The sequence below is a fragment of the Sander vitreus genome, chromosome 9 (genome assembly GCF_031162955.1).
Source record: "Sander vitreus isolate 19-12246 chromosome 9, sanVit1, whole genome shotgun sequence".
NCBI lineage: Eukaryota > Metazoa > Chordata > Actinopteri > Perciformes > Percidae > Sander > Sander vitreus.
In genome coordinates, this window is record NC_135863.1 from 3,012,522 (window position 1) to 3,024,731 (window position 12,210).

At 40.0% G+C, this 12,210-nt stretch overlaps 1 protein-coding gene across 1 annotated transcript in view; it reads right to left on the minus strand.

The window, feature by feature from the left end:
- Positions 1-1,015: 1,015 nt before the first annotated feature.
- Positions 1,016-12,210, minus strand: part of gmds (GDP-mannose 4,6-dehydratase) — a 181,439-nt gene continuing 170,244 nt past the window's right edge. The window contains exons 10-11 of the mRNA XM_078258355.1: positions 2,993-3,061; positions 1,016-1,551 (exon numbers count right to left, since the gene is read on the minus strand). Coding sequence (XP_078114481.1) covers positions 1,489-1,551; positions 2,993-3,061 — 132 coding nt within the window. The 3' untranslated portion in view covers positions 1,016-1,488. The remainder of the gene's footprint in view (positions 1,552-2,992; positions 3,062-12,210) is intronic.

The following is a 12,210-nucleotide window of genomic DNA, read 5'->3' on the forward strand; positions in this document are numbered from 1 at the left end:
CCTTGTATCTCACGTTATGGTTCTGTAGCAGACGTTTTTGTAAAAATAGGCTAACGATTGTGTCATAACCACGGGACTTACTGTCGCATAGTAGAGGAATTACCGTATAGTACAGGAGAAGCTCGCAGGCAGTTTGGACTTACATTAGCTGTTCAAATTTAATTACTAATGTTAACTAGCATTTTAGTTAGCAATAATTAGCCTGTGTCCATGTCATCTCCTTACATATACCTACGCTCTCCGTCTCTGCAATAATCGGAATGATTGAGATTTCTCTTGTCACAGCTACCAGAAGACTTACAACTTTCAGACAGGTTGCTCACGTCACATTTACGTCGTCTCTCTCAGTTGGAGGCTGCGCAGTAACGCTCACTGGAAAAGTGCTTCTAATATCCTTCACTGGTCTCCGTCCAGAGCAACGGGATCTGTTGGTCCATTCTATATGCGGTCTATGGTCGCGCATGGTCAGATTTAAACGGTTTACGGCATAACGTGTCATACCCGATGTTAGTCGAGTCAGACCGGCTCTGGTCGAGTGCAGACGTGAGTTGCGCATGCTCAGATTAAAACGGTTTACGGCATAACGTGTCATACTGAAATTTGTGAAATCCATAAAATAATAAACATTTCTCTTTACATACAATAACAGAAGATGGAAATCATTTCAAAAACGTTTTAGCTATCTAAGATTGTTTGATTGGTAACGTTAGCTCAAAACGCCATTCAAGTGAGCCTTTGTTGGGTTTGGTTGCTAACTTGTAGCCAGCAGTGAACGAACTTCGTTGTAGGTCCATTTTATTGTATTGACATTACAGAAGTCTGTCGTTATCTTGTAGGCGACTTGTCGCAAAGTGACGCATGCGCGACTCACATCTGCACTCGACTCACATCGGGCAGTGACAGCCCCCCTGCTCTGCGTCTCACACCTACATCGCCAAACCAGAAGTCCCCTAAACCTCCATCTTACATCATTTATCAGTTTCGCGTAGCCTCAGACAAAGATTAGGACAATATATAAATAGACCAGTCTTTATTGTAGCAAACAGTTTATTTGTTCATTTATATGTCAGACTGTTAATAAACCCGTTGATTTCTATTTTCCAATAAATGATCAAATCTTCATTATTATATTTATTCATATATTCTACCATTTCTTCCACTGACAGAAAGAATCTAAATCAATTCAACCACAATTCAAAATAACAAAAGACATACATAAACCCTTTAAACTTGCCATATATATAAATAATGACATGATCAGCGTGGAAATATAAAAGACATCTCTGCTATGTGATAACAAAACAAAAAATAACATGTTAGAAATAGACCCAAGAAACAAAGGCAATACAAAGTTAAGTTAAACCTCCTCAACAAAGAAGAAAGGACCCAATTCATTTGGTCAAAGTCATAAAAGATAAAATGTGTTTCTTTCACTGAACACAGGAGTGCTAAAATGTTCCCGTCCCGGGTGGATTGACTGATTTGGACTCAGGCGTTTGGGTTTTTCTTCATTAGCTCGACGTCCGCATCCACCATCTCCTTCACCAGCTCCTGCAGAGGGACAACGTTAACATTTAGTTTCCTAACTTTGAAAAGGTTGACAATTCATCTTTAGTGACATACATCTCTTAATAAAAACAGAGTAAAGCAACTGATTGTAATTAAAATGCTTTCTTTAAATATATTTACATTGTGGTTTATAGTAGGCCTGCCATTAATGACGATGCCAACAATGTTCAGTATCAGCAATAATTCAATATAATCATTTGTTGACTTTCTGCTGAAATGTACTTTTTAGAATGACGAATGATGATGAAACCTCCTTGTTTTTTTAGACACCGACCAAAACATGTCCAGTGCACAGAATATGGAAAACTGTGAAGTACCGAAAACTGGCATTGAGAGTCAGGTCACATTCTGAGTCTTATTCGCTTTTTCTTTGATCACTTATTTCCTGATTTAATTCAAAATGTTGGCAATTGTATACCTTTTTTCCTCTCATTTTTGCTGCTTGTGTTAATACAACTTTTTAACATTTAAGAATTTTTTTATTTTTATTTTTTTTTAAAGATGATTTTTTGGGGTATTTCTGCCTTCAATGGATAGGACAGCTATGAAAGGGGGGAGAGAGAGAGAGAGAGAGAGGGAAGACATGCAGGAAATCGTCACAGATCAGACTCGAACCCTGGACCCTCTGCGTCGAGGCATAAACCTCTATATACGTGTGCCTGCTCCTCCAAACTGAGCTATCCTGGCCACACATTTAAGAAATTTTTGATTGTTTGTTTGAAAACTATGTTTATGTTTCTCAGAAAAATATAATTTTGGCACCAGTATCAAAGGGGCATCATATTTACCCAAATATGTTATCCCTTTGGCCGCAACAGTATATGAACATATCATGTTATTGTTTTATTTAATCATGTTGTCTATATTAAGGCTTACAAGCAAATAGTAAATAGAGATCATTAAAAAAAAAAACTAAAATACAGTTGAACACAGTTTATATGTGGCTTTGCATAACTTTGCCATGTCTTGAAATATATTGGAACATATTTTGGTTTGTTATTTTTATTAAATTCAATGCTGTCCATCATGAAGTTCTGGTTAAAAACTTTTCCAATAAAGAAAGCAATTTCATATTCCTTCCCATATAACATACAGTAGGTTCATATCAGATTACTGTCTAAGACATACAAGTAGGCCTGTACTCGCATAATCTGCTTAACCCACCCACCTTCTACATATGTAGATACATATAGAAATACAGATTCAGACACTTCAATCTCCAGCAGAGTCCATTGTTTTCTACATCTGCCAGAAATCCTTCAAAAATATTTGACTTTGGTATTTTATCTTGTCCCGCCTGTGATATAAATTATGTCTCATCAAATCATTCCATGTCTGTACTTGTGTGGCAAAATCTACTCATTCATGTGACCATATTGACTTCAACCACGTCGTCCAGCTCTATCGGATGTGTGACACGCACCTCAAAAGTAACCTTTGGCTTCCAACCCAACCTCTGATATGCTTTGGTGCTGTCGCCTTGCAGGAAGTCCTGTTAAAAAAAGAAAGGAGAGAGAGAGAGAGAGAGAGAGAGAGAGAGAGAGAGAGCGAGCGAGGGAGAGAGAGAGAGACAGAGAGAGAGAGAGAGAGAGAGAGAGAGAGAGAGAGAGAGAGAGAGCGAGCGAGGGAGAGAGAGAGAGAGGGGGAAGAAAAACAAACAAATCATCCGTCATGTCTGATTTGATGAGGAGAACCCTGCAGCCAGCTGATGTGTCGTCCTCACATGAAGACATACTGGATTCAACTCAATGTCCAAACTTAACGTCTTCAACAGGATGCAAGGGATGGAGGGTGATGAACACACACACACACACACACACACACACACTATCTCCTCTCTCGGGGAAAAAGGGAGGTCACAGAGTCTCGCTGGCCATCAATCCCCCCACCGATCTGTCCAGACAGCCCCCGTTGGTGCCAGAGGATGATGAATTGTGGGACTCTGGTGGTGTAACCCCCAGCCCAGGACCCCCCACTCACCCTTCCTACCTCCTCAACCCCTTACTCATTTCCCCCCCTGTTGTGTTTTGCACCGGGTTCAAGATCCAGCGAGACCCTGTTTGAGACCACCAAAGAGACAGGAAAAAAAAAAAAAAAAAAACTTTTTCCTGTCCTCTATGTTTATAAAGCTCCCTTTCTTTCTCTCTCTCCCACTTCTATTTCCATCTTAACTTTTGGGGAGTTTTTTTTTCGTTCTCTCAGGCATCATCTGTATTATGTTTGTATCAGAATCACACATGTTGGCCTCCAGGGGTCTAATAAAGTGTTGTAGTGAAACCTGATACTGAAGAATCTGCTTTTTTCAATTAACTGATACTGTGGTGATTATGTTTCTTAATCCTGCAGCTAATTCCAAAATGAATGAATCCTTCAAGAAAATCCTTTGTTGAAAGGATAACAAAGACTTCTATTTTGCTTTTAGAGCTTTCTCAAAAAGTATGTGCTAGTCTCACACACTGTATGGCCAAAAGTATGTGGACACCCACGCATTTCACCAACATGTGATTGCTGAGAACCCACTGGGCAGTGCTATAATAGCCTACACACTTCTGGGAAAGCTTTCCACAATATTTTGGATGCTTGAAGCAGGGATTTCCTTCAATTTAGCCACAAGAGCATTAACGTTGATTTATAATAATACTTTAAGGGATTACAGTGTAGCTACAGAGTATATGCATGTAGCCACGCAGTAACTGAAAAATGCAACTACATGATGGGGCAGCGGTGGCTAAGGAGATACCACGTGGAAACTGGAAGAACTTTGCCGGCAGAGAAAGTTAAAAACGGCAGTTATCTTGTCCTTTTCAGAAACAAACATTTAGTAAAGCCATCTCCACTGAAAATCTTCACTGTCACTCCATCATGGTTAACCAAAGAACCTAAATATGGCAACTGCATGGAATAGTATATATTAGTATACCGGAGAGTCATACTTCTGTTTCTATAAATTCAAGAGAATGTATGTTTATTGTCTGAACATCTTTTATATTTGTTAATTTAAAGGCCCTTCTAGAAACGGGTATTGGAAATTAGCAGCAGCTATAAATGCTGTGATACACTGCAGTGGATATTTGTTGTGCAATTCTATAAGCAGGACTGTATTTGTCCCTATTAAATGAACAATAAATGAAATGGTCTCATTCACTATTGAAACAAGGCAGACCTTACCACTGTGGCTTCTCTCACAAAGTAAATGAAAGAATGTAAACTCAGTTATTGTGGGGAAAATAATAGAAAACATGATACGGCCTTATCCAATCCATCCGACTATTGTTTCAGTGATGCTATTAACAGGTGGAAATCGAAGCTGAACTACAAATGAAGACCCGGGTTATCCCAAAAGGTGTTAGATGGTTCTTACACACCAACCTGTTTTAACTATTCCCCAAACTACTGCCAGAAAGTGGAAGCACATTTTTGTCTAAAATATTGGATGCTATGGATTGGAACTAAGATGCTTAACCAAAACCATGAAAAACAGCCCGAGACCAGAAGTACACAGTCGGCCAAATATAAAAAGGAGAGCAGTGTTTTTTTGGGCATTTTCGGCCTTTAATTTGACAGGACAGCTGAAGACATGAAAGGGGGAGAGAGAGAGAGAGAGAGGGAGAGGGGGGAATGACATGCAGCAAAGGGCCGCAGGTCGGAGTTGAACCCTCGGCCGCTGCATCGAGGAGTAAACCTCTATATATGGGCGCCTGCTCTACCAGCTGAGTTATCCGGGGGCCCAGCAGTGTTTTTTATCTGACGTTGAACCTCTTGAAAATGTCTTTTCTGGGTGATCTTATTACAGAGGAACGCTCACAGCAGCACTGGCATAGTTCAGCCCTTTAGAGAGCAGGGACCCACATCTCAAGAGAGGCTCCATGGCGCTTAATCACACTCTTCTGATACACACAAAGGCAAGAACACTGAACACACACATAGTGAACAAGTACAGGCCGATTCAGGCTGGGACGCTGCTCAGTTTGAAAACGCGGTTCAATTCTGGGTCCTTTTATTTTTAACTTCACATGGTGCACATACAGGCAGCCCAGCAGCAGATGAAAGCCCATTTTCTCCTCCGTCTGTAACGGCAGCACAAACAGCTCTTTCTCATGTGAGCAGCTCTGTACATTACTCACATCCATTTTTGGCTCTGAAGCCATAACTGGAAACATTTTCAGACTAATTACCTACAGCAATGAGACATAATTTATCATGGAGCTGAATGTAATTATTATAGGGTGACTTACTCCACAATTACATTAAATAATCCACTTGCCTCATAATTATATTGATTAGGGTTTGTAATGGAGAACATTTCGTAGCTGGCATAAAAGAAACATCAACTGTTCTCGTCACGAACACTGAAGCTGGTCTGAAGTGTTACAGAGACTATTTTTTGTTAGAAACTAAACCTGTTTTAGGATTTGTGTGTCCCACGTTTTCTTTATGTCCCTTGTTGATTGGTTACTAAATGCCAAGAGGGCGGGTCTTATGTGATATGAGTCTGTCAGAGGCCGATGCCAAAAAAGGGAAGATAAATGCCAGAAAGTTGTAACTTTTGTTTAGTGTCTGTGTGCATATGTTAATCCCATGAACTGAAAAAAACTCAAAGCTGTGATGCAGTGTCTCATTGATTAAAGCTGTAGTGCGTAGTTTCTGTCACCGCCATGAGGAATTTTAAGTAATGACGACAAAACTGTCGGCGCACCGAGTCAAGGTGCCATCAGTCTTTCCTTCACTTCAACTGAAGCCAGAGTGACTCAAGAATGTGTTTCCTGTTTCTAGTTGAGATTATTTTTTGGGGCATTTTTAGGCCTTTATTTTCACTTGACAGATGAAGACATGAAAGGGGAGAGAGAGGGGGAATGACATGCAGCAAAGGGCCGCAGGTCGGAGTTGAACCCGCAGCCGCTGCATCAAGGAGTAAACCTCTATATATGTGCGCCTGCTTTACCAACTGAGCTAACCCGGCCACACCTTTGCCAAGCTTTAACCAGCAAATTTGCATGGGCAACCAATAAAAAGAGTGTTTTCTTGACACATCTTGTGTTTGGAGATGAAGTTATTATTCTAGCTGTGTGCCATCATGCTGTTTTGTACAAGATTACACAACCAGACTACAAACTTGGCTGCATGCTGATCCACACCGACTCTCACGGTCATGGGCAGATGACGATATTTACGTCACAAGGAGCCTTTGTGGCCACACGAATGTGGAAAGCATAAATTGGCTTATCGGCTGAGGGACCAAGACATGAGAACCCTCATTTTAGTAAACCGTGTGCTAAAACAGACACAGAAAATCATTACCAATTATTAATGTAGCAAAGTTTCACCGCATGAAAGATGATCATTGTTTTTACCTGTACATTAATCACGTTTTTGTGACTTCACCACTGGTAAAAATCCAGCTGATCGCTCTCTTTGCTGACCAGCTACAAATCATTGAGAGACCTGGACCCACAAAGTAGGGCGGAGCATTGAACCTCTATACTTTTTGAGTGTCACGTATCGAAAGTTAACACCAGATGCTCCGTCAAATTGGTCTTTTTGTTACGTATTCTTGATCAGATATCATTTTTGATGTTATTTATGCAAAGTTCTTGTATTGCTGCTTGTGTTAAAGACATTAAACACCAAGATGTCGGGCGTACTTTGTTAAATGTACAATTCCTTAAACTAAGATATTCCAAACATTTTATATTCTTTACCAAAACTCTGGTATTGTATTTGCACCAATATCGAAACATTTCAAATGATACCCAGGGCTAACAGGAAGTACGCAGAGACGTGCCTTGTATTATCATCATCATCATCTTCGTCATCAACATCGTCATGACTGGCCTCTGAAATCTCCATCTCAGCTTGGCAGGAGAACATCTGTTGAAATCAGACTCTTGTCTGCTAAGTCTGCCGTCTTAGCAGACAACCACACAGTTCAGCATCTAGGAAGTTAATCCCGCGCCTGGTCTTTCTCAACCAGGATTTCTGCAGGTGACAGACATTCTCACCCTCGTAGATCCGTCTGCAGAGTGCGGCTCAGTGGAATAAAAGCTGCTTCTAAACTGCTAACAAGAGCATTCTGTGACCAAGTGAACTCACCCCAAACAGAGCATGTAGCAAATAATTCAACACGAACTACTAACAGATGGGGGCACAATATAATCTTCATATGGATCCGATTTGGAACCAAACCCAACGTTTTGGTACATCCTGTTTAAAGCAGCGCTCTGCCCATGTCTGAAAATATGCAGCAGTGATAATAACAACAACTGGTAGAAGTAAGCCGAAGATTAGCCGTGACAAAATGTGCCCCTCACTCTGCGAGCATTAGGCATTTTTAGAGATTAAATGACAATATGAACTACGCCAACTCACCATCTGAGACTATGTTACAGGCCTGTGAGTGAGCATCACAGTCTCTGAGGACTGATGTGTATCACAAGTAGGAATTAAGAGTGGGAAACAAGGTTATAATCGTTAACGAAAACGAACGATATAAAGAAAACTAGGTGGGAAAAAACATTGTCGTAAACTGAAATAAAAATAAAAACGAGTCATTACAAAAAAACGATAACTAACTAAAACTGTAATGTCTGTTTGCAAAACTAAAATAAAATGATTGAATAAATGTCCTTAGTTTTCGTCTTTGTCAATGTCTTTCATAGAGCAAATAATGCTATATCTTTCAGAATTGACATTTCCGACCATAGACCTGTTTTATACAGTCTATGCCATAGACATATAGTTTCCGACTGGGAAGCTGCTGCTACTGCTACTACTGCTACTACTACTACTACTACTACTGTTGTCATATACAGAATTGTGTCCATTTTACTATTTTCCAATGAACCTTTTTTCATTTGCTAATTGGTTGAACTGATAAATCAACCAGGGCACTTTTTATGGCTATTCAAGTGGTGGTAATACTGCAGTGGCTTATCATCTACAGTAACTGGGACAAATGAGAGCTATAGTCATGCTAGTGGCCTGGGTTTTCTCCTGGTGATATTGGGAAGTTGAAACATGTTCACTTTAAGTCCATATTTTAAGATAAATCTAAAATATCTACCTCTTTAGTGGACAGTAAAAATGTGAACACCTCCCTAGACCAGATAAATCAATAATTGCTTTAAAAAAATACTCTCACAGGGAATACAATGGCACTGATAATTTGTTAAATGCAAACAAACAACAACAACAAAAATACCTATGTTTACGCTATCTGGAAAAGGACCTCTTGTTGCCATGAGGAATATGACTTTTTTCACTCAAAAGGAAAAGGCAAAAGTAGCGTGACATTGTAATAATACTGGAAAACGTGTGAGGCCGCGATCAGACAATCAGCATCCTGGGCGGCTTTTTGTTACTGTTTTCAATGAGAGTAAAGTGTTTTGCCTCTCATTTTTTTGCCGGATAACCTGAACACCTTAAGTAACAAAAAAAACATCAACTTATAGAGAGGAAAAATCGCCGGACTTCATTTACTTAACAGCTGAGGACTGGTGATTCGATGGTTGCCTAGCAAGAATAACAAAAAGACGTTATGGGTCTGATCAGGGCAGTGCACCTCACATTTTGCAAACGCGCTCTGCCTTAGAGAGGACGATGACTATCCACATCCCATGAGTCTTGGTATCCTCTCACCGTGACCACAATCTTTCCTTATACTTAACCAAGTAGTTTAGTTTTTATAACCCAACCACCATATTTCCCTAACTCTAGTCTTGCATTGCCAGACCTTCCTCCACAGCGCTCCGAAGGAGGGTCCGACGAGTCCACACAGCATTCTGGGATGGGAGAAAAACACTGGTTTAAATGCTCTGGTTTATTGGCATTTCTACCAACCAATCATAATTGTCTTGGGTGGCGCTAAGCGCCGGATGGAGCAACGTTGCCCCTGGAAAATAGCCTCAGGAAGGAACTTGTTTTGGTGGAACGTGTACGTTCAAAAGTTGTTTTAGTCGTGCAACAGAAAACTCAGATTGGACAGGTAGTCTAGCTAGCTGTCTGGATTTACCCTGCAGAGATCTGAGGAGCAGTTAACCATAGTCCTCAGAAATCCACCGGAGTTTAAAATCACAACAAAAAAGAAAGTGGAAGGTAATGAAACATCCAAAAAGAGTGACATCCGGTGGAATTTCCGGCAGAACGAGAGAAATACCGAAAGTGGAACTTCATGGATATAGACTACCCTAACTCTAATCAAATAGGTTTTGTGCTAAAACATAAATAAACAAACAATGTCAATCATCTCTGTAACTGCCGTAGCAATTGTCTTGGAAGGCATGGACAAAGAATGTCATCTTGGCAATATGTGGCACCAGATGCTAAGAACTTATTTTGTCATTTGGTTCGGAGTACTTGTTGAATATTTTGTTTTATCAAAAGCTAGCTGAGAGAGAGGGCATAACCTTGGCTCTCTATAGGACTGTTTTTGATATAATCTTGTTGAGTTCTCTTTAGCTTTAATACAAATTTTAACTTCAATATCTGCTCGCCAACTGCATGGCCCATCATTCCCCATCTCTCCCTTCTTGGCTTTTTCCTAACACTCTCCACCCTATTAAAGACAAGACGCCATAAAAAATAATCTTTTGAAATGTAACAGTGAGAGACGAATAGAGTGTGATCATGGTTCATGAAGCACACAGGCAGTAAAAGGCACTCAGAGAAGGCATTTAACGCAAAGGAATTCTGGTATCAATATAAGGCCTTTCCATAAATCACACGGCACGCCGGGGCTGACCTCCAAACACATGAGGGCACGCACACAAACATGTAGCTGCGTACACACACACACACACACACACACACACACACACACACAAACACACACAGTACTTGTATGTGATGAAAGGAAGAAAAACTGCTAAATGTCCCTAATTTTATTTAGTTTTCTTCCGACTGGAAACCCACACACTTATGGGAGACACATCAAAGGTTCTCAAGAAAACAACTATCTTCTCTCTCCCTCTCTCTCTGAGGAGTGCATGCTGGGAGACTATGATGTGGTTTTGGAAGTCCAGTAGCGTCTCTGGTATTTGTACAGTAGTGGACACGAGGCTGTGAATACAGAGACGTCAAAGAATCTCAGATAAAGCGGCCGAGAATGCTGTGAGAGTCTGGAGCCCACGGACTCCATGTCCCCCAGCAGACCCAGATGTTCCGACCAGACCCAGATGCTCTGACCTTTCACCTCGCTGGGGTTTTGATGGAAGAACTCAACCCTGAACCTGAGCTTTTTATACCCAGCATGACTTGCCATTACGACAGCGATGGGGACACAAAGAGGAAAAATCCACTCTCCCTCCAGAGCCCCGTCGCTGCTGCCTTTCTGCAGGAACATGGAGGCAGCTGTGTTGACCGCGCGTCCAGGTGTGTGAGCTGATATAAGTGTGTGCAGGTCAGGACACACTCCCAGCAAAAAAAAGAAAAGGCTTCATCACTCCTAGTTGTTCAGGCTCAGAGTCACAAATCTGTCACTGGTCAATTTCTAAGGCACCTCCACCAGCATCGCCTCGACTTACTTTAAAAGCACAAAAGGCCCCCAGTTTCAGCTGGAGGGAGGAAATAAGAGACTTATGTGGTAACGTGCATACAAATGGTTTTCTATGTTATTTAAAATCCAGAATTATTCTACTTAGTGCAAACCTTGTACAATATGCTTTGACAAAATATGCTTAATGATAATGCAAATAACTAATTTGAATTTGACTGAATGTATTTGTACAATCAGAACAGTGTTTCTTTGACGATTAACCTAACTGAGTTAATTAAGTTGACGATTAACTAGACAGAAAAGATGAAGACAAAACTGTGTTTTTAACAAAACTTTTCTAAAAAGTTTGCTTTTCTCTTTGAAAATTCTTCAGGGCTTCAAACCTCTTCAAATCAAACAATCTGAGACATAACATCCCACAGCTAATAGCCACTATTATAATATATTTACATATTATGCAACAAGTGATGAAGGGTTGAGAGTAGACATTTCTTGGCTTCAAGGGTCACCAGCCAAAAAGGTTGGGAATCAGTATACTACAAGGTAACGTACATAAGATAGATTTATATATATTTTGATCAACAGATTATATTGTAATCACCATTTTGTCTTTTTGTGCCAATTTAAAAAGAAAGACTTCTGTGATAAATGTAGTGACTGATTTACAGTTACATTTATTTTATTAATGCATCATATTGCATTTGTATTTATATTTTTGGATTGCTTTGGAACTATATCAATGTAATGAAGCTCACTGGATTGAACGGAGTGAGATTTCAATGTTACAATCAATATAGGTAATGTTTTACATTTCTAACATCTTAAAATTCAGTTTCTTTCTCTTATATTACCCCTTCAGTTGCTTTAAAAATAATGGTATTGTTTGCATGACAGCATCACAGTTACTCCACAGTTCCAGATCTTGATTGACACTGTATGATGTTTACACCGAGTGAAATATGTAAACCCACGACTTCATGTTATCCGTTCCATCAAATTCTACATTTTACATTTAGCCTGATTTATTTGGCATCTTAAGAAATCCTGGCATCTCAATATAATTTTAAATGAGGTTCTGTGGGTTTGATTTTGATTTATGATGATGGAGGTTGAAAAGGTTTACGGTTTGTGTTCCTGTGTGTTTACAGACT